Source organism: Aedes aegypti, chromosome 2 (genome assembly GCF_002204515.2).
Source record: "Aedes aegypti strain LVP_AGWG chromosome 2, AaegL5.0 Primary Assembly, whole genome shotgun sequence".
Classification (NCBI taxonomy): Eukaryota; Metazoa; Arthropoda; class Insecta; order Diptera; family Culicidae; genus Aedes; species Aedes aegypti.
Genome location: NC_035108.1, coordinates 105,671,837 through 105,692,006, shown reverse-complemented (window position 1 = coordinate 105,692,006; position 20,170 = coordinate 105,671,837). Strand labels below are relative to the sequence as shown.

Here is a 20,170-nt window from a genome sequence, read left to right as displayed (position 1 = left end):
CAAAAAAATCGGAAATGGTTTAACCAGAAATTGAATCGTCTTACAAGTAAGAAGTAGGTATGTTACCACTAAATCAGTTTTCACAAATGATTAGTATTGTGCACAGACTGAATCAAAAAGATCTCATGCCTGCCTGATTGGCTGTAAAATGTTGTCACAAAAAATGTGGAAATGTTGATTACTGAATTATTGGTTACGTTAGTCTGTAATTTCTAGGGATATTCTGATAACAAATGGACCTCACGATAGGTAATCTATTCTTAATGAGTACCTTTAAAAATCTTTGGAAATCGCAAATAACATTATTATGACATTTTTCACAGACTTCGCCATCGGCTCCTGATAAACCGACTAGCTCACTTACATGTCAGTGTCCAACCTAATTTTGTATTACTGCCAAGAGTTTATTAGACCGACCAGCCCATTTAAACATAACATACACATCAATTTTCCGTATTCGTATCCTTGTTGAAATCAAATGTTACTGGATTGCATTGCTCATTGCTTTATAAAATGGGGCAAAAAATTAAATCCTAATCAAGCGTCTTCTTGAACCTATAATAATTATTATATAATGAACCAGATGTGTGGAATAGAAAAATAAGTAGTATTTATATGGTGCACATCCTCATATGCTTGTTTAATGATCGTTAACATTCAAAATTCATGTATAAAAATGATGCCAATATTCTTCTGAAATGGTGCACGTTTCCCTGAAGCGATCTAGGGCTAAAAAATATTGATTTGACTAATTGAATGGTTGAATAATTGAATTTGAAAATATATTGATATTTTGCTTATTACGCTTTTTTTGATGAAAAATGCAAAATATTCAAACTTTGTCAAAAACTAATCCAGGGGTGCTGCAAATCATTTGAAAACGGCCTCTTTCTACACTTTTCTTGCACTTCAAGACCCATATAACCGCGTCCCTGATCCAGCCAAAAAAATTTTTTTGTCGAACAGTGTAATTTGAACTCTTGAAATTGTAACAAATGTGTAGTTCAAGGCCTAGCTTAGATGAATTTATTTGCGATATTATTCATGCTTTTCGGAATTTGAATCAAGGTGTTCGGAATATAAGACAGAATGCAAGTAGTTTTCGGCATTTGAAGCCAAGCGTTGCTTAATACCGTTTTGTCTCAAATTCCGAACACTTGGTTTTTGTATGGGGATTTGGTTGAAATGTTTCGCTGAAACATGTCACCAACTTACTATGAAATGGTAGTCAATTGCAATTCAATTCTATTGTATTTTTATTTATTTTATATTGCATGAGTTGTAATGATTCTTTAGTTCGAGGTTAGTAAAACTAACTAGAAAAAATATGTGTTTGATTATGATTTATTCGAGCTGTTCGGAATTTGAATCCAGGTGTTCGGATTATGAGACAGAATAAACACCGTGTTCGACAAAAGGTTGCTCCATACATTTACGTGAAAACAATACTCTAATAGTTTAAATAAACATTTTTATCATCCCACCCAACAGTTATATTTTGCCAAGAAATTAAAATGATTACAAATAAATGCTAATTCAAGCATATCAAACGCATGTGAACTCACTACTAGCTTTAAGTGTTCGGAATCTGAGTCAAAACAATAATTTTATGTGGAAATAACAGTAAAACATAATAGAACATTATTGTTATCGGCATACTCAATTAGAGGGTCTTGTGCCGGGAATCTCGGGATCAAAAAAAAAATCCGAATCCCAGGATATTTTCGGTTTTCCCGGGATTTCCCTAAATTGTATATTCAACTAGAAAATGCTACTGTATTATTTTCAAATTAGGCTGATACAAATATTAAATTTCTTTTATGTCCGAGACCACTTGGAAGGCACGAGGGGGGGGGATAAAAATAAATAAGGAACAAAAAAATAAAAATGAAAAAAAAAGTTATTTTTTTGAATTTTTACTTTTAATGATAGTTGTTAAACTGTTTTTAATCGTCTTCTGGTTCATTATTTTACTTGTTTTTTACTTTGTAAATTGAAAAAAGCTAACTGATGTCAAAAATATGATGAATCTTTTTTTTTTCTCCCCTTCAAAATTTTCGTATTTTCGAAGGGGGGGGGGGGGTGACATAAAATAAAATTAATATTTGTATCAGCCTTATGGCACAAAACAAACGGCATTTTGTTTTGGCGCTGTTAGTGCACTAAATAACTTGACATTATATTTCAGAAACATGTTTTCTACCAAATTTAACTGCTGACCAATGGCAAAAGTGGCAAATCAATCCCGTGTGCACTTCGAGTAGACAAATAGCCTAATGAATTTTGAAATTCATAGTGAAGTTTTAAACTTTCATTAGAGACGAACGAACGAACGACTGCTCTTCTGTAATGCCCATACAAGCATAATTGTCTCTTGAATTTCCCAACCAACATTCATGTGTATGAAGTACCCATATAAATTATAATACGCTTTATCATAATGAGCTTTTATTGGCTTTTATCGGTGAAAGCGATACTACTCAAAGTGGAAGGGAGCAAGGAATATAATGAAAGAATATGATGGATAGAATCGCAAGCGAGCGACGAGAGAAATCAATAGAAGTTGAAAACTAACAGAGGGCCATATATGAACAACACAATCGTTAGATGATTTGTTTTGTTGAGCATCTCTAAGAATTCATATAATATTTTTTGAATACTTTCAAAACTTCATTATTTAAATAAATTTAAATAATCGATCCAAAAAATAATTGCGAACTTCAATATTTCCATTGATCCGCAGGTTGCAAAAATGTACTCCAAGGTGTCGTAACTTCCCGCACATTCGGAACGAACCCCAAGGCAAAGCTACGTAAAGTATTGGTTGTGTCGAAACTAACGCGACTAGAGTTCGAGAAAACCCGGGACCAGGCCCTCAGCGATGAAAGGCTGGAGCATAAAATTCGCAACCGTGGCTCGGACTACGATGCGATGAAATACTACCACCACCTGCACAAGGACGTGGAGGCCGAGGTGGTGAAATCATTCCGCGAACAAGGAATCGAGGTGAAGGTCGTCACACGACTAACTATCAATAAGCAGCTGCTGCGATGGGCCGACATGCTGGTGCCAGTCGGAGGTGATGGAACGTTCCTTTTGGCAGCCGGCCGAGCCAGTCCGTTCATATTGAACGGACCGACCAAGATGCCCGTGGTGGGATTCAATTCGGACCCCAGGCGATCCGAGGGAAGGCTAATGCTTCCTAAGCACTATTCCAGCAACGTAGAAGAAGCCGTAAAACGAATCATTTCCGGCGATTTCAATTGGATGCATCGATCGAGAATCCGGATAACGCTGATAGGGTCGACTACGACGGAACGGCCACCGCCCATCGATCTACATGAGTACAACGTGGCCCAGGTGGAACACAAGGACGTGATCAATGGCTCCGAGGAGGGCAGCAACAATAGAATTCTACCGTACTTAGCGTTGAACGAGGTAGCTGTGCGTGGTTCATGTTGGGCGTGGGTCGTTTGGTATAAAGCCATTTGGAGTAAGGCAGGGCTAGTAAGTCCTAGCATTATTTTAATGCTGCTCTCCAAAAAGTGTATATTTTAATTGAAAGGTCTCGAAAGTCTCTTGAAGTCTTTGAAGCAACATTGAAAATAAAACTATGGGCAAATATCTGAATTAGTTTCTGATGAAATTCCAGAAAAAAACTCATGTAAGATAGATAGAACAGAACGATCAGTAATGTCCACTTAGTTATTTTTTTTTTATTTAGACATGTATGGCCAGATTCTTTTAAAATCTTTATAATAACTAAAATCTTCTAGATTCTTTTGAATCCTTCTATTTTCTTGGTTCTTGTACAGTTTCAATTTGGATCATCTTTGGTCACTTTTTGGTCGCTTTTTTGGTATCTTTTATCAGACAAATATATATATTTTCGAGACACTCATCATATTTGACTTAACATTGTTTCATCAAGAACATGTATATTATCCCATTATGCCAAATGTCCATTATGTCCGATGATCGTTATGTCAAACGACCTTATACCAAACGGCCCGCTTAAGTTCTTTTTCTCACAACGAACTTCACTAATTATTCTCTTCCGTCCCAGGTCTTCATAGGGGAAATGCTGTCGGCGCGAGTTTCCCACCTTCACCTACGGATCGACAAATCCGACGTGGTTACGAAAACCAAGAGTTCGGGGCTGTGCGTCAGTACGGGCACCGGGTCCACCTCGTGGCTAACGAGCATGAATCGCCTCTCGACGAACAACGTAAAGGACCTCATCGAGATCATCAAGCGGCGATCGAAGTCCAGCGCGCTGGAGGGAATCGATCCGGCGGCAGTGTCCGAGGAGTACAATCAGAATCTGGTCTACCCGCCGGACGACCCGCGGCTGTGCTACTCGATACGGGAGCAGATCTGCGTGGGGGTGTGGCCCAACCCCAAGGGACTGGAATCGAGGGGATTTGCCAAGCAAATCACAGTCAAGTCCAGGTGCATTGATGCAAGTGAGTTGATAACAGTTCTTACTCGGATAACACAATATTCAGGGCTTGTATCAGGTCTCGTTTCAGAGACTTTGTCACTATTTCAACGCCAGTCTGTAAAGTCAATCAAATTGATCTTTTAAGTGGATATTTCATTTATGCTGCTTGTAATGATACATTGTGCATGATTTTTTGTAAGCTGCAGAGAAAAATCCAGAGATTCAATAATTCATCAGAAGCATATTCTCCTGGAATACTTTCAGAGACTTCTCCAGAGATCACTCCAGAAATTCCTCTAGAGATTCCTCCACCAATTATCTCAACAATTATCTCTGCGATTTTTTGGAGGATGCTTAAAGAAATTTCTCCAAAAATCATTGAGCACTTCAACGCTGCTATACTTCCACTAATTGCCATTGGAATTACTCTGAACATTTTCCCATAGGCTATTCCAGAATTTCTTCCCAGATTTCTACCTATTTTCCAGTTGTTGGAGATCTTCAAATGATTCATGCAGGAGATCTTCCAAGAAAATACACACATTCATTCTATTGTTTTTAAAGAAAATCCTTTTGATAATTTCTACCAATCAAAATGAGACCATACTGGAACTAGGACATAAGGATTATTAAGAGGATTTTTCAAAGAATCGAAGAATAATATTTCCATCATTTTTTTTAACCCATATCCGCCCACCGTCCTAAAAATAGGACAGAAGCCCCGAACGCCCAGCGTCCTATAAATAGGACAGTACTTGTAGAGCAAATATCTTGAAAATAAAGAGGTTTAGGAGAAAACTGTCTTCTGCAAAGTTGATCACAGGACTGCTGACTTCCACTTGGTAACTATTTTAATTCACAACTAACTCACCAGGTGGCGCACATACGCCAACAAATGGCGCATATATAAGCAACATATGAAATAACTTTCCAGCGTACAAATATTTGCTTCGTTTATATCTCAGTCCAGCGATGAGATACAAAATTGGTGTCTTCGACAAAGTTCAACAACTAAAAAATACCTATTCGCATAGAACCTTACAAATTCGGAAAACATTCCCAAGATGGCGCTAGTGCGCCAAAACTTTATTTGCTTATATCTTAGCCCAGTTATGAGATACAAAAATGGTGTCTTCGACAAAGTTGAACAACTAAATATCACCTATTCGCATAGAACCTTATAAATTCCGAAAACATTCCCAAGATGGCGCTAGTGAGCCAAAACTTTATTTGCTTATATCTTAGCCCAGTTATGAGATACAAAAATGGTGTCTTCGACAAAGTTGAACAACTAAATATCACCTATCCGCATAGAACCTTACAAATTCGGAAAACACTCCCAAGATGGTGCTAGTGAGCAATAACTTTATTTGCTTGTATCTTAGCCTAGTTATAAGATACAAAAATGGTGTCTTCGACAAAGTTGAACAACTAAATATCACCTATTCGCATAGAACCTTATTAATTCGGAAAACATTCCCTAGATGGCACTAGTGAGCCAAAACTTTATTTGCTTATATCTTAGCCCAGTTATGAGATACAAAAATGGTGTCTTCGACAAAGTTGAACAACTAAATATCACCTATTCGCATAGAACCTTATAAATTCCGAAAACATTCCCAAGATGGCGCTAGTGTGTGTGTGTGTGTGTGTGTGTGTGTGTGTACAATCCACCTCCCACTGACCGGCAGTGCTTTTATGGAAGAAAATTGTATGCATGTATTTATTGATACCCTTCGATATCTTTATATCTGCAGACAATTTTAGCCCAGGAGATGAAAGGTGATAGCTCTACTGAAATTCCAACGACCCATTTCAAGAATGGCAGTAAATACACACACATTCTGAGGTCATTTTCATATACAGTAAGCCCCGCATAAAAACACCCAGATATCAAATGGATATCTGAAATATTTTTACACTTCCCGAATCGAAAATTAAATTTTCGACCCTGGCACGTATTTAGTTTCATATGGTAATAGGTAAGTAAATAATAATAAAGAATGATTTTACCAGGATGTAATGCTGTTTCTTCCGTCGTCGCACAGCGCTTACCGCAAAATACTACACACTTCATCACAGCACTACGCACGTAACATGATCGATTCTGACCGCTTCACCCGCCCCCGCAGGAGCAAGCGTCACGGTCAAAGGATCACTCTCTACTCATTCCCAAGATGGCGCTAGTGAGCCAAAACTTTATTTGCTTATATCTTAGCCCAGTTATGAGATACAAAAATGGTGTCTTCGACAAAGTTGAACAACTAAATATCACCTATCCGCATAGAACCTTACAAATTCGGAAAACACTCCCAAGATGGTGCTAGTGAGCAATAACTTTATTTGCTTGTATCTTAGCCTAGTTATAAGATACAAAAATGGTGTCTTCGACAAAGTTGAACAACTAAATATCACCTATTCGCATAGAACCTTATTAATTCGGAAAACATTCCCTAGATGGCACTAGTGAGCCAAAACTTTATTTGCTTATATCTTAGCCCAGTTATGAGATACAAAAATGGTGTCTTCGACAAAGTTGAACAACTAAATATCACCTATCCGCATAGAACCTTTCAAATTCGGAAAACACTCCCAAGATGGCGCTAGTGAGCAATAACTTTATTTGCTTGTATCTTAGCCTAGTTATAAGATACAAAAATGGTGTCTTCGACAAAGTTGAACAACTAAATATCACCTATTTGCATAGAACCTTATAAATTCCGAAAACATTCCCAAGATGGCGCTAGTGAGCCAAAACTTTATTTGCTTGTATCTTAGCCCAGTTATGGGATACAAAAATGGTGTCTTCGACAAAGTTGAACAACTAAATAATACCTATTCACATAGAACCTTATAAATTCGGAAAACACTCCCAAGATGGCGCTAGTGAGCCAAAACTTTATTTGCTTATATCTTAGTCCAGTTATGAGATACAAAATTGGTGTCTTCGATAAAGTTGATCAACTAAATGAGAACTACTCACCTAAAATCTTATTTGTTCGGAAAACACTCAAAAGATGGCGCTAATGGTCGAACATTTTGATTGCTTATATCTCAGTTCAGTGATGATATACAACATTGGTGTCTTGGACAAATGTGTTTAACTGAATGAGATCTATTCGCCCGAAATTTTATTAGTTCGAAAAACATTCACTAGATTGCTAGTGGGCAAATATTGTATTTACTTGCATCTCAGTTCTGTTATGAGATACAAAATTGTTGTCTTCGAAAATGTTGAACAACTGAATGATACTTAGTCACATAAAACCTTATAACACTCACAAGATGGCGCAAGTGGGCAAAGATTTTATTAGCGAATATCTTAGTCAAGTGATTAGATACAAAGTTTGTGTCATGAACAATGTTGAACAACTGAATCCTATTCGCCTAAAACCATATTAGTTCGGAAAACACTAACAAGGTGGCGCTAGTGGTCAAATATTATTTTTTTTATATCAGTCCAGCGATGAGACTGAAAAAAATCGAACTCTTGAATTTGGTATCTTCGTCAAAAGTGTTCAGCTGAATGGGATCTATTCGCCCAGAAACATAGTAGTTTGGAAAATTATCCCAAGGTGCCACAAGTAGACAAACACATTATTTGCTTTTATCTCAATCTAGAGATTGGATACAAAGTTAGTGTTTTTGACAAAGTTGGAGAACTGAATGAGACCTATTTGCCTGGAAACTTATTACTTTGGAAATCACCTAAATGTCACTACTGGGCATACATTTTTTTCGCTTATATATCAGTCCACTGATTAAATCCAAAGAAAGCTATTCGCCTAAAACCTTCTTAGTTCGGAAGTCATTCTCATGATTGAAGTCCAGTGATGAAAAATTTGGTATCTTCGAAAACGATGATCATCTAAAGGAGATATTTTCGCAAAAAAAAAAAACATATAAGCTGGGAATTGCTTTTATGTGCGAATCGCTTATTGCGGATGCAATGCTCCTTACATTTTTAGATGAACCTTGACACCATTTAGATCCTTTGATCTTTTGAAGGGAGTGAAGAACGAAAAAACGACAAATTTACTTATTCATCTATGAACTGAACTCCAATGGTGAAGGGCGGCTGTCAAATGAGAGTAAAATTGAATAGCCGCCAACCTAAGTCCAGAACCAGTTTTATGACTTAAACGTGGAAAAGTTAAAATTATTATTCGCAAAATTACAGGTAATAAATGCGCTTGAAAGATATTGTTTGCAAGCAGTTATTTACTACGCGCTACTGCAGTGCGTTGTTGCCAATTTAATAAGAAAATTCTACTTAATTCCCAAAATGAATGTTTTCGAGAAAGTTGATTACGCCTCCGCCATTGTTTGGTCGTAGTTTTGTATGGCTGTTTACCTTTTAGAACCAGCGACGCGTTGAGGTAGCAGTAAAGAGCCTTCCTTGCTGAACTCACTCGGTCCAAAAATTGTGACATTTGAGCGGGCACGCTTCCGTATGCTCCCCAGGTATTCTGGCCAGCTCTAGTGTCAAAAATCTTGGACCGCGTGGATTCGGCTCTATCGGTGAATAAGATTATATGCATCAGTGATACTTAAACATTATAGCCGAATAATGTTGGCTTCAAATATTCACAAAAAGCCGACTGTCATTGGACTGAAGGACTAGCTTTTAATCAGCACTAACGAAATTCTGATATTGCCCAATATAAATTTCGATCACTGTCAGATCAGAGTCACATTGTATGCTAATAACTTGAACCAGCTGGCAAGTTTTATATAATCTTTTTGAAGACTATTCTGAAACATCTGTAGGTTTTTTTCTAAATCAATATATTTGATGTAAGATTTTATTTTGTTTTTGGTATAAATGGCTTAAGTGTGCATATAAGTACAATAGTACATGTACATGTATGAAAATGTTTGTATATCTGTATCTTACTTACGTGGTACACAGCCAATTCAGATTACCGACCCCAGTAAAATTTTACTGGGTTTTGGAACTACGGTTTTTTCGGTAATTTTTACGATTACCGAAAAAAACCCAGTAAACCAAAATATGTTTTGATTGATGGAAATTACTGACTTAGTCAGTAAAATTGTAGAGCGTTTTTTACTGGCTTTCCAGTTTCCAGTGCTTCATGCTTTGCTTCTCCGGATTCTGTTTTTTTAGAAATCAATACAAATTAAAACCCAACCGACATGAACATGGACATCGACATGCATTTTTCGTGCGAATAAACATCTACGGTATGCTCATATCTCAGTGGAAGCAATCGAAAAATGTGTGACAAAATCATTATTTGATTGATTTGCATACAAGAGGCAAACTCAATAATGCAGATGAATTTAACTCTTGTATGGAAACCAACCGAATTTACCAACGTAAGCAGTTAAATCGTCCTTAGCGGAGCCTTTTGGTTGTTTAAAATGATTAAGTTTCTCACTAAATTTCGACTACTTACCACGAAAAAGCGCAAAATAGGTGCAGGAACAGTTTGGTTGCCATAGCCGTGTCTCCCGGCGCAGGACGATTTTACAGCAGGAGATTCTCATTTGACACTTTCCCGCATGCGCATCTATTTGTTTTGATTTGATTTTAAGGCCGCACGGGACGTCATCAAAATCACCCTATCCATTTCGAGAAGCAAATCTCAAGAACCACTCCATATATCGATGCAAAAATGTATCACTATGATTCTATATATGTAGTGCACAACCCGATAAATTTTCAGCTTCATCGGTTCACTAAAACTCGAGATTTGCTTCCACAAAGTTTTGATGATTATTGTTAGAGTGAGACGAAAGATAGGGAAAATAACACGGTCTCCCGTGTCCCCTTAACGACAAGTCAGTAAAAAACATCATCTACTGAATAGTCGGTAATTGTTTTTACTGACTTTTCGGCCTGTTCGGTAATGTAGCAAAATTGGGTCTGACAGCTACCGTAGTTCAGTAAAAAGTAAAAATTATTACTGAACATCAGAAGTTTTCAATCAAAAAGCTGAAAGTTCGGTATTTTTTATGATTTACAATTCATACCCAGTATTAAAAATTACCGAACAAGCAAATCGTGATTGAGTGTGTAGAGCAGGAAAATTGAATTAAAGTCACTAAATGATTTAGTTCTGGCATGCACCTTTCGCCTCTGAAATTTTTATTCTTTATGTTGCAATTTCTTTATCAGGGTACGTCCATAAATTACGTCACGCAAAGTTTTGCCATATTCATCCTCCTCAATTTTCCTCTGTATCACACTTTTTGTATGGATTCCAATTTTTATATGGGTAGTCACGTTTCTTCACCTCACCTTCCTCTTCTGTACGTGACGTAATTTATGGATTACCCCTCACCAGCAGTTTTTTCCAACTTGTTTACATTGTAATGGGTCGAACTGCATGAAAATATATTTGATTAATCTCGAAAATAAACTTATAGAACAGCTAGACTGCCCATAACTGCAAAACAGTCACATTCGACATTTTTGACAAAATGGAGTTAATACCATGGAGAGTCATCAAATGATAAATACTTTCGATCAACTTACTGAAATCTGTGAGATTGTTCTAGAAAATTCGAAAAAAATACCAAGTTGTTTTGTCACATTGGTAATTATAACCGCATAACAGTCACACTGAGATTATAAATGAGCCTCGTAATGTGATAGCAATGAAATTTCTATCAGAATTATTTTCTGACAATTCACCTAGTATGCAATATGAGTTGTACAAAATATCAGCCTCAAATAAGCATTTTTGAGTTCCTGGTAATTTTTAGAAATTTTAGTTTCCTCCCACACTGCCACAAAATGCACACTTAGTATTCCATTTACTCAATGCCTACTTTTGTCGAATGTTACAAATATGCAGTTATGGGCAGTAGATATGGACGACACACTTTCAAGAATTTGTTTGGATCCCCACCATAGACTTGAAATTTTTTGGTGAAATAAAGTTTAATTTATGGGAATACGACTATGAGTAACAAAATCGGAGCTGAATTCCAATTGTGAGATACCTTGGGCGTTAACGGGTTAATTACAAGTAGGTTTCGTTGCATTCCAGGATTTTTATGTTGTCCGTTGCCTAATGTTAGTGATCGTTCAGTCTGTGCAGCCTTTGGCAGAAGTCGGTGTAAATTGCTTTTTTATCAGAAACTAATTCAGGTACCTATTTGCCAAAGGTTTCCTTCAGGAGTTACTCCTAAGATTTTGTCAAGGGTTCATATAGTATTCTTTTTATGGATTCCTAAGAAAATCCTCCAAGCATGTCGTTCCAGATGTCTTCTAGAATTGAACTCTTAGAAATTTTACGGGGTAACCCCAGAAATTATTCCAGACATTTCAGCAGTTTTTTTTTTCAGGAATTCTTTCAAAGGTTCTGTCACAAATTTCTCAAAAAGGTAATAACTCCTCCAGAATTTCAGCATCAATTTTCTCAGGATTTCGTCCAAGATTCAAGCAGTATTTTTAAGAGATGTCTCCACTGATTTCTTGGTGTTTCCTCCGAAATTGTCGATCAGGATTTCTTTAAGATCCAACCAGCAATATCTTCAGGAATTATTTCAGAGATCTTTCCTAAAACTCGTTTAAGAAGCCCTCCAGAAATTTAACTAGGAAATTCTCAAAGAATTTATCTAGGATTTTTTTTCCTAAAATGTCTCCAGAGAATTGTGAATTTACGGTTATTTTATATTTAGTTATTGCTGCATTCATTACGTTATAAAGTGTATGCATCCGGTAGTAGTGTTGATACTGAGAAGATTTTTCAAGCAATGATGCTGCTACTTCCAAAAACGGCGAACTTTTGTGTGTGCGAGCCCGAGTTCAATCGGAGGAAGTGACTATGGCTTATGGACAAGAAGTGTCGGTCTAGCGTCCGCATACATACAATACACAAGACTACGAGAAACGAAAAATGCTTCATTTGCTGACCACCGAGAAGCTAGCGTTGATTGTGAAAACTCAACATGCAAGCATTGCTGGGAACAGCGGAATGCAAATCCGGGGATATAAAAACAACAAACGTTGGTACACTACATCTGGTGAGATCGTTTTAAATACTCAATATTATAGTTTTTGGTCAAATTGCGCACATAATGAATTCATGGGAAACAGTTCCTGTACAGCGGGTTCCTCTATAGCGGGTTTGGGGCAAAATAAATTTTCTTCTCGTTTCAGAGAGCGAGCAAAGGCGCTTAAACCAAGGCTCTAGAGCCAGGACATGAGGAAGAAATGCCTATGTCCCATCCCAGGAGAACAACAATGGAGTGTGCATTAACTTTCTTAGCAATGCCACTCCCAACGATTTTACCTTTAACACTGAATTGAAACGGTTGGTACGGTTGTCCCCGTTTCTTCTTTCTTGAATTGAATTTTTTTTGTCTATCAGTTTATTCATGCGTGAATAACCTTATCGTCATGATTTTTTCAATTGCCTTCAACCCCAAAGTCTGCACAGTGGGCCTGGCCATTTTAATATTTATATCATATCGCCGATATTCTGCAAATATTAATACTGACAAGAAAATATCTTAAATAATTAAGGTATTTTCAGGATGCTTTTCAATATTTGCTGTGCAAGCGCTTAGATTAGATTAGATTAAAATGTCTCCGGAGAATTGTGAAGGACATTTTTGTAATTATTGAAGAAACTCATAAAAAAACCGGTGGGTGTTCGATGAAATCGTATAGTAATCTTTGATAAAATTTAAGTAGAAATTATTAATAAGCACCGGCTAGGATATCTGAAAAAAACTCCTAGTCTTCTAAGATTCTTCTTTTGGTAGATTTTCTAGATAAATTGCTAACATATATTCTAAGAAAAAAAAAATTATCCCTGGGTAATAACTAGTGGGACTCTCTGATGGAATCCCTGAAGAAGTTTGGAACTATTGAAATAAATGCTGTAGTATTTGCCGAGGAGGCTAACGATGAAATTTTGAGGAATCCATGAATATATTTCTTGAGGAATTACTCGAGATAGGTTTGGAAGAGGGGGCCTTCCTTAGCCGAGTGGTTAGAGTCCGCGGCTACAAAGCAAAGCCATGCTGAAGGTGTCTGGGTTCAATTCCCGGTCGGTCCAGGATCTTTTCGTAATGGAAATTTCCTTGACTTCCCTGGGCATAGAGTATCATCGTACCTGCCACACGATATACGAATGCGAAAATGGCAACTTTGGCATAGAAAGCTCTCAGTTAATAACTGTGGAAGTGCTCATAAGAACACTAACCTGAGACGCAGGCTCTGTCCCAGTGGGGACGTTAATGCCAAGAAGAAGAAGGTTTGGAAGAGCTGCAGGAGTAGTCCATGGATACAAATTTGGAAAAATTACTAGAGAAACTTCTGGAGAAACTGGTGGAATTTAGGAGCAAGTCGTGGGAGAGACCGTTGATGAATTCTTGAAGAAATCCATACGGCTAGATAGCCGTAGCGGTAAACGCGCAGCTATTCAGCAAGACCAAGCTGAGGGTCGTGGGTTCGAATCCCGCCGGTCGAGGATCTTTTCGGGTTGGACATTTTCTCGGCTTCCCAGGGCATAGAGTATCATCGTACCTGCCACACGATATACACATGCAAAAATGGTCATTGGCACAGTAAGGTCTCAGTTAATAACTGTGGAAGTGCTCATAAGAACACTAAGCTGAGAAGCAGGCTCTGTCCCAGTGGGGACGTAATGCCAGAAAGAAGAAGAAGATCCATATATAAATGACTGAAAGTAAAAACTAAAATCGTTGTAGGAAATTCTCTCTATACGAATTTCTTCAAACCCCTCTTATGATTTTTTTTTTTTGCAAGAACTTCTGTAGAAATCTTTGAAAAATTGACAATAGACAATAGAACTCTACAGTAGAGCTCCGTGCAAGAGCTAGTGTTAAATCTCTGGACGAAATCCTGGTACCTATAGTTTTTGAACAATAATCAGAGTAATCCCTGTGGAAAGTTGCGTTGCGTTTTTTTGTTAATTTTTCCTGTGGGAAGTTGGAGATAGTTGCGTTGAATTTTTTGAAGCAAATTCTAGAGAAATTCCTATAAACATCCCTAGAACAATTTCTGGACGAGTTCCTATAGGAGAATTTGTGGGAAATCCCTAGATGAATTTTTGGGAGGGAGTCGCTGAAAGTATTGCAGAAAAATTCTGGAGAAATTATTAGAATTCCTGAAGCTTTTCCACGAAGAATCTGAACAGAAATTCCTGAAAAAGATGTAGAATAATCGCGGTTCCTTTGGACCTACTAGAATTTTGCACCAAAATTCACTGCAAGAGAAAACAATTATTATAGAGACCATATATGTTGAAGAAAGACCTTCAATTAACTACAGATTTTTAAGTACTTGCATTAACATAGCCATCAAATCTCTAAAATAATACTTGCTACCAACACTGCAATTTGTCTTCCAGGCATTTTTATATGGATTCCTTTAATTTTTCGAGGAAATCTATTAGGAACTCTTCCCCAGCCATTCCTCAATAAACTTGACCTGGAATTCTTCGTGATGATACGTTAGTACTTTCTCTAGGTATTCCACCAGCATTTCATCCAAGTATAACTCCTGTAGCTCTAACACACAGTAATTCCTCAGGCAAACATTGTTTTTTTTTTCAATGATTATCTTAGTAGTTTCACAAGAGTCCAGGAGTTCTTTCATCCTTAAAGGAGTTCATCAAGGGTCTATTAACAGAAGTTCTATCAGAGGTTACTTTTGATTTTACTAGAAATATCTGCTGGAGTTTTCCAAAAATTTGTCTAATAATTTCTGAAAAATTTCGTTGACATTTCCTTGGAAGAATGCCTGGAAAAAATATTTGAAGGCTTGCTTGGGAAGTTTTTCAAAGTAATTCCTGTAGAAATCTTAGAAGAAATCTCTGAAGTAATTCCTGGACGTATCCTTAGAAAAATTCCTAGTTGAAATCTTAAAAAAAATCTGAACGATAGTTTACTAAGGAATGCGTGGAATCTCTAAGGTAATATTTAAGGCTCTAGTAATAATGAAGCACATGCCACAATTTCAACAGCAGATCAGCGAAGAGAAAAAACACTTTAAATTAACTTAACCTAAATATATAACGCATTATTCGTGGCAATAGAAGGTTGCAACGATTTTTATCTAAAATTTAAAAAAAAATATTTGGCATTTGTTCCACTGTTTCAACATTAGGCTGGGGGTCATGGCCGTGCGGTTAGTGTCACTAAGCATTTAGCCGTATCGATCCAAGGAGTGTAGGTTTGATTCCCGCTTCGGTCCGGAACGTTTTCAGACTGTGCCACTGGGCATTGCATGCTAGTTCATTGTCTAGTGCGGTGCTTCCTTCAAAGGACATAACCGTCCACTGGAAGCATTAACGTTTCGGTGTTTTTAAAACATTGGATATTCTAACTCATTAGTACTATACCCGGGAAAAGGCTTCAGAATCATTTTCAAAATGTTAATTTGAATAATCTGCAGACCTTTCTTCCTGGTATTACAATAGTTAGTCCATATTGATACAGCATACAACATGGCTGGCCTGAAAAATTGTTTGAAGATCAAAAGCTTTGATATTCTGTTTATATTATATATTTGTTATATTTTGTTTATATATTTGTTACATTTGGCTTGAAAGCTCTCAATAAAATTTTTATCTAACATGAGCCCTAGATACTTAACTTCTTCTGGCCAATCTATCGAAGCATTTCTCGTCGTGAAAAAATGTCTACTAGAAGGTTTCAAATAAAGAGCTTTTAGGGATGAGACTAAGTGATATCAAGAGTTTGACGAAGCAATAATACAAAACGACCGATTGGTTTACAGGTTAAAAACGAACTGATTTTATTTATTCTCTCGTATCTTAGCGCACACTCAATACAAGGGTCTATCGATTTAACCCCACTACAGTACTCTCCCCAGTTACACCATAAAACGAATCCTATGACCTGATGGAGTAACTTTTAAACTTTTGTCTTGAATTGGAAAATCGCTAATAGAATCATTAAAACCAAATACTGGTTTAAGACGATCAATCGAAATTCGTTGGGATTTCCCATGAATCTGAACATCCATGAATTTTCCATGTTTCTGCAATACTTTGAACGGCCCTTCATATGGTCGTTGGAGTGGTTTTTTAACAGAGTCGATTCGCACGAAAACATGGGAACATTTGGCCAAATCTTGATGAACAAACACGGACGGCTTAGAATGGTGATTAGGGGAACGTGGTTGTAGATGATCCATCGTCTCTTGTAATTGTGCCAGGAAGTCAGCTTGATGAAGTTCTGTCGGATAGTATTCAAAATATTCACCAGGTAAACGCAATGCTTGACCGTAGACTAAATCCGCCACCGAACAATCCAAATCTTCTCTATATAATGTACGCAGACCCAACAAAATCAACGGCAAACGATCGCTCCAATGTTTTGAATCAACTGCCATAATAGCAGCTTTCAACGTTCTATGGAAACGCTCAACTAAACCGTTCGCCTGCGGATGATATGCTGTGGTCCGAAGATGTTTGAATCCCATAATCTGGGACAATTCACGGAATAAACATGATTCGAACTGCCTGCCCTGATCGGTTGTTATTTTCTCCGGAACTCCAAACCGAGAAATCCACGTTGAACAAAACGCGCGTGCCACGGTGTCCGCTGTCATATCAGCCAAAGGGATTGCTTCAGGCCATCGAGTGAACCTGTCAACGATCGTGAGCAAATAGCGATTACCATTAGAAGGTGGTAACGGGCCAACTAAACCCATATGTACGTGGCGGAATCGTGCTTTAGGCAATTCGAAACTTTGAATTGCTGCTTTCGTGTGTCGATGAATTTTTGATTTCTGGCACTCGATACAACTTTTGACGTGAGTCCTAACGTCTTTGTTCATGGAAGTCCATACAAATCTGTCCGATAACAAACGACGAGTGGATCTAATTCCAGGATGCGAAACACCATGAAAATACTGCAAAATTTGATGGCGATACTGTTTAGGAACATAAGGACGTACCTTTCCGGGAATGGAGACATCACAGTAAAGCGCTTTAGGAGTAAGTGGAGTTTGCCGAAGTTCCAATTTCAATGATGTAGCCGATGCTATCAATGATGCTAACTCACTATCGCCAGCTTGATCAATAGCCAACTGCTCGTAATCGATAAGCGATGGAGTCGAAATTGCTGCCACACGAGATAGAGCGTCTGCAACGGTATTTTTACTACCACTAATATGTCGAATATCGGTAGTAAAGTTAGAAATATAATTCAAATACCTTTGTTCATGTGGCAATCGATTATCGGTGCTGGAACCCATAGCAAACGTAAGCGGTTTGTGGTCGGTGAATATGACCAACTTCCTACCCTCCACAAGGTAACGAAAATATTGGACGGCTTTTTTTGCTGCAGTCAATTCACGTCCGAACGTCGAGTAATTCCGTTGTGCTTTGGACAATTTTTCCGAAAAGAATCCAAGTGGCTGCCAATTATCCCCATCGAGCTGCTGAAGTGTTGCTCCTATCGCAGTATTCGAAGCATCAACCATAAGAGCAAGGGCCTTAGCGGAGTCCGGATAATGCAGCAGTGTTGCGTCCGAGAGGGATTTTTTGCACTCATGGAAAGCTAACCGTGTTGTGTCCGTCCAACATATTTTTCTCATGTCATTCTTTTTGTTCCCCGGAATAAGCGCTTGGAGTTCAATCTGGATGGCAGATGCGTGCGGAATGAACCGCTTATAGCCATTTACGAGTGCCAAGAAACGGCGCAAATCCTTCACAGTAACCGGGAGAGGGAAATTCGTCACGGCCCTCACGCGTTCCGGTAAGGGTAGAACTCCGGTACTACTCACCGAATAACCTAAGAAATCCACCTTCTCTTGAACGAATTTACTTTTTTCTAGGTTGATTACCAGGCCGTGATCATGCAGGCGTTCGAAGACAATTCGCACGTGCCTCCTATGCTCTTCTTGACTAGAAGAAGCGATACATATATCGTCTATGTACACTACCACAAAATCCAGGTCGCCTAGGACCTTGTGCATGAAGCGCTGAAACGTTTGTCCGGCATTGCAAAGGCCGAACTGCATACGAGGGAACTCAAATAATCCGAATGGAGTGATCACTGCGGTTTTTTCGATGTCTTCTTCATTCACAGGAATTTGATGGTACGCTCGAACCAAGTCAAGAGTAGTAAAAACAGACTTCCCCTGAAAGGCATACAAAAGATCTTGTATGTGCGGTACAGGATAACGATCGGGTACGGATACCTTGTTTAACGCACGGTAGTCGCCAACAAAACGCCATTGCCCATCTTTTTTCGGCACGCAGTGTAATGGGCTTGCCCAGCTGCTTGATGATGGACGGCACACACCAAGATCACACATCAACTTAAACTCCTTCTTGGCAGCATTCACTTTATCCGGCGACATACGACGAACTTTAAAGGCAACTGGAGGGCCCTTAGTTTGAATGAAATGCTTCACATCATGTTTTGCAACACTTCCAGTAGTAGTTGGTACTGTTATCTCACGAAATTCTTGCAGCAGATCGCGGAACGGATGGCAAAGCCCAATCGTAGTCACGCCGAATATTGATGATGTTGCTCTACCTCCACACGTATGTAATCCCGTTTTTTCATCAACGAGACGACGATTCTTAAGATCGACTAGTAATCCAAAATTTGCTAAAAAATCGGCCCCGATGATAGCTATTTGAACATCAGCAATCAGAAAATTCCAGCAAAACTTTCGTCGAAGTGCAAAGTCCGTATCGATGTATCGTGAACCATACACTTTGATACTGCTACCATTAGCAGCGTGAAGTCGAATAGGAACGGGTTTCTGTTGTCTTTGTTTACTAGTAGCAGGAACAATAGACACATCTGAGCCAGTGTCTATTAAAAATTTGATGTTACTCGAACGATCGAAGATCAGAAAACGGCGACTTTCTGTTACTCCGCTCACCTCCGCCGATACAGGTGAACGAGGAATTAGTTTTTTTTTATCCGAATATCGACAAGGCTGTCGACAAGTGTTAGCATTTCGTCCAAATTTCTTATGATACCAACAAATTTCTGTAGCGCTAGATGACCTCGAAGCAGAGCGACTTCTCGATGCCGATCGTGTTCTCAGCCTACGAATTTCAGCTGATAAAAAATCGATCTGTTCCTGTAGATCGCTTGGTGAGAAACCGTCTGAGTGTTTTGAAGTAGCTGCTACTTCGAGTGGCTTTTGTTGTTCTGAGTGTATTGATACCATGGATACACTAGCCGATGACTCCATCATCTTGTCAGCCATCTCTGCTAATTTAGCCAAACTTCCGTCACTTATCGCGAGTATTGCTTTTACATTGCCTGGCATTCTTTGTAAAAACAACATCTTTAGCAACTCGTCGTTAACGTTCAATCCTGTTGCTAACTCCTGCATTTTAGCTAATAAGTGTGTGGGTCGCAGATCTCCCATATCACAGGATCCCAATAACTGCTCCAATTTGCCTTGGGGCGACACCTCAAACCGTTTAATGAGACGAGTCTTCACGGTTAAATACTTGTCGTTCTGCGGAGGATTAGCAACGAGATCGGATATGTGGCAAAGAATCGATTGATCTACCTTTGCGATAATATGGTAGAATTTGGTTTGATCCTGTACCACATTCGCTAAGGCAAACTGAGCCTCTGCCTGAGCAAACCACATGGTGGGATCCGACCGCCAAAAATCAGGAAGCTTTACGGCTACAGAAGCGGCTACATGAACGGCTACGCTAGATGTCCCGGGGTCGGCGGCGATCTCATCTGACTGATCCGGCATTTTTCTTT

At 38.5% G+C, this 20,170-nt stretch overlaps 1 protein-coding gene across 5 annotated transcripts in view; it reads left to right on the top strand.

Moving 5' to 3' along the window:
• The window catches only part of LOC5575243 (NAD kinase 2, mitochondrial), a 58,201-nt gene that overhangs the window by 37,035 nt on the left and 996 nt on the right, over positions 1–20,170 (top strand). For all 5 annotated transcript variants that reach the window (XM_021841857.1, XM_021841855.1, XM_021841854.1 and 2 more), the window contains exons 3-4: positions 2,744–3,438; positions 4,067–4,466. In XM_021841857.1, coding sequence (XP_021697549.1) covers positions 2,744–3,438; positions 4,067–4,466 — 1,095 coding nt within the window. The remainder of the gene's footprint in view (positions 1–2,743; positions 3,439–4,066; positions 4,467–20,170) is intronic.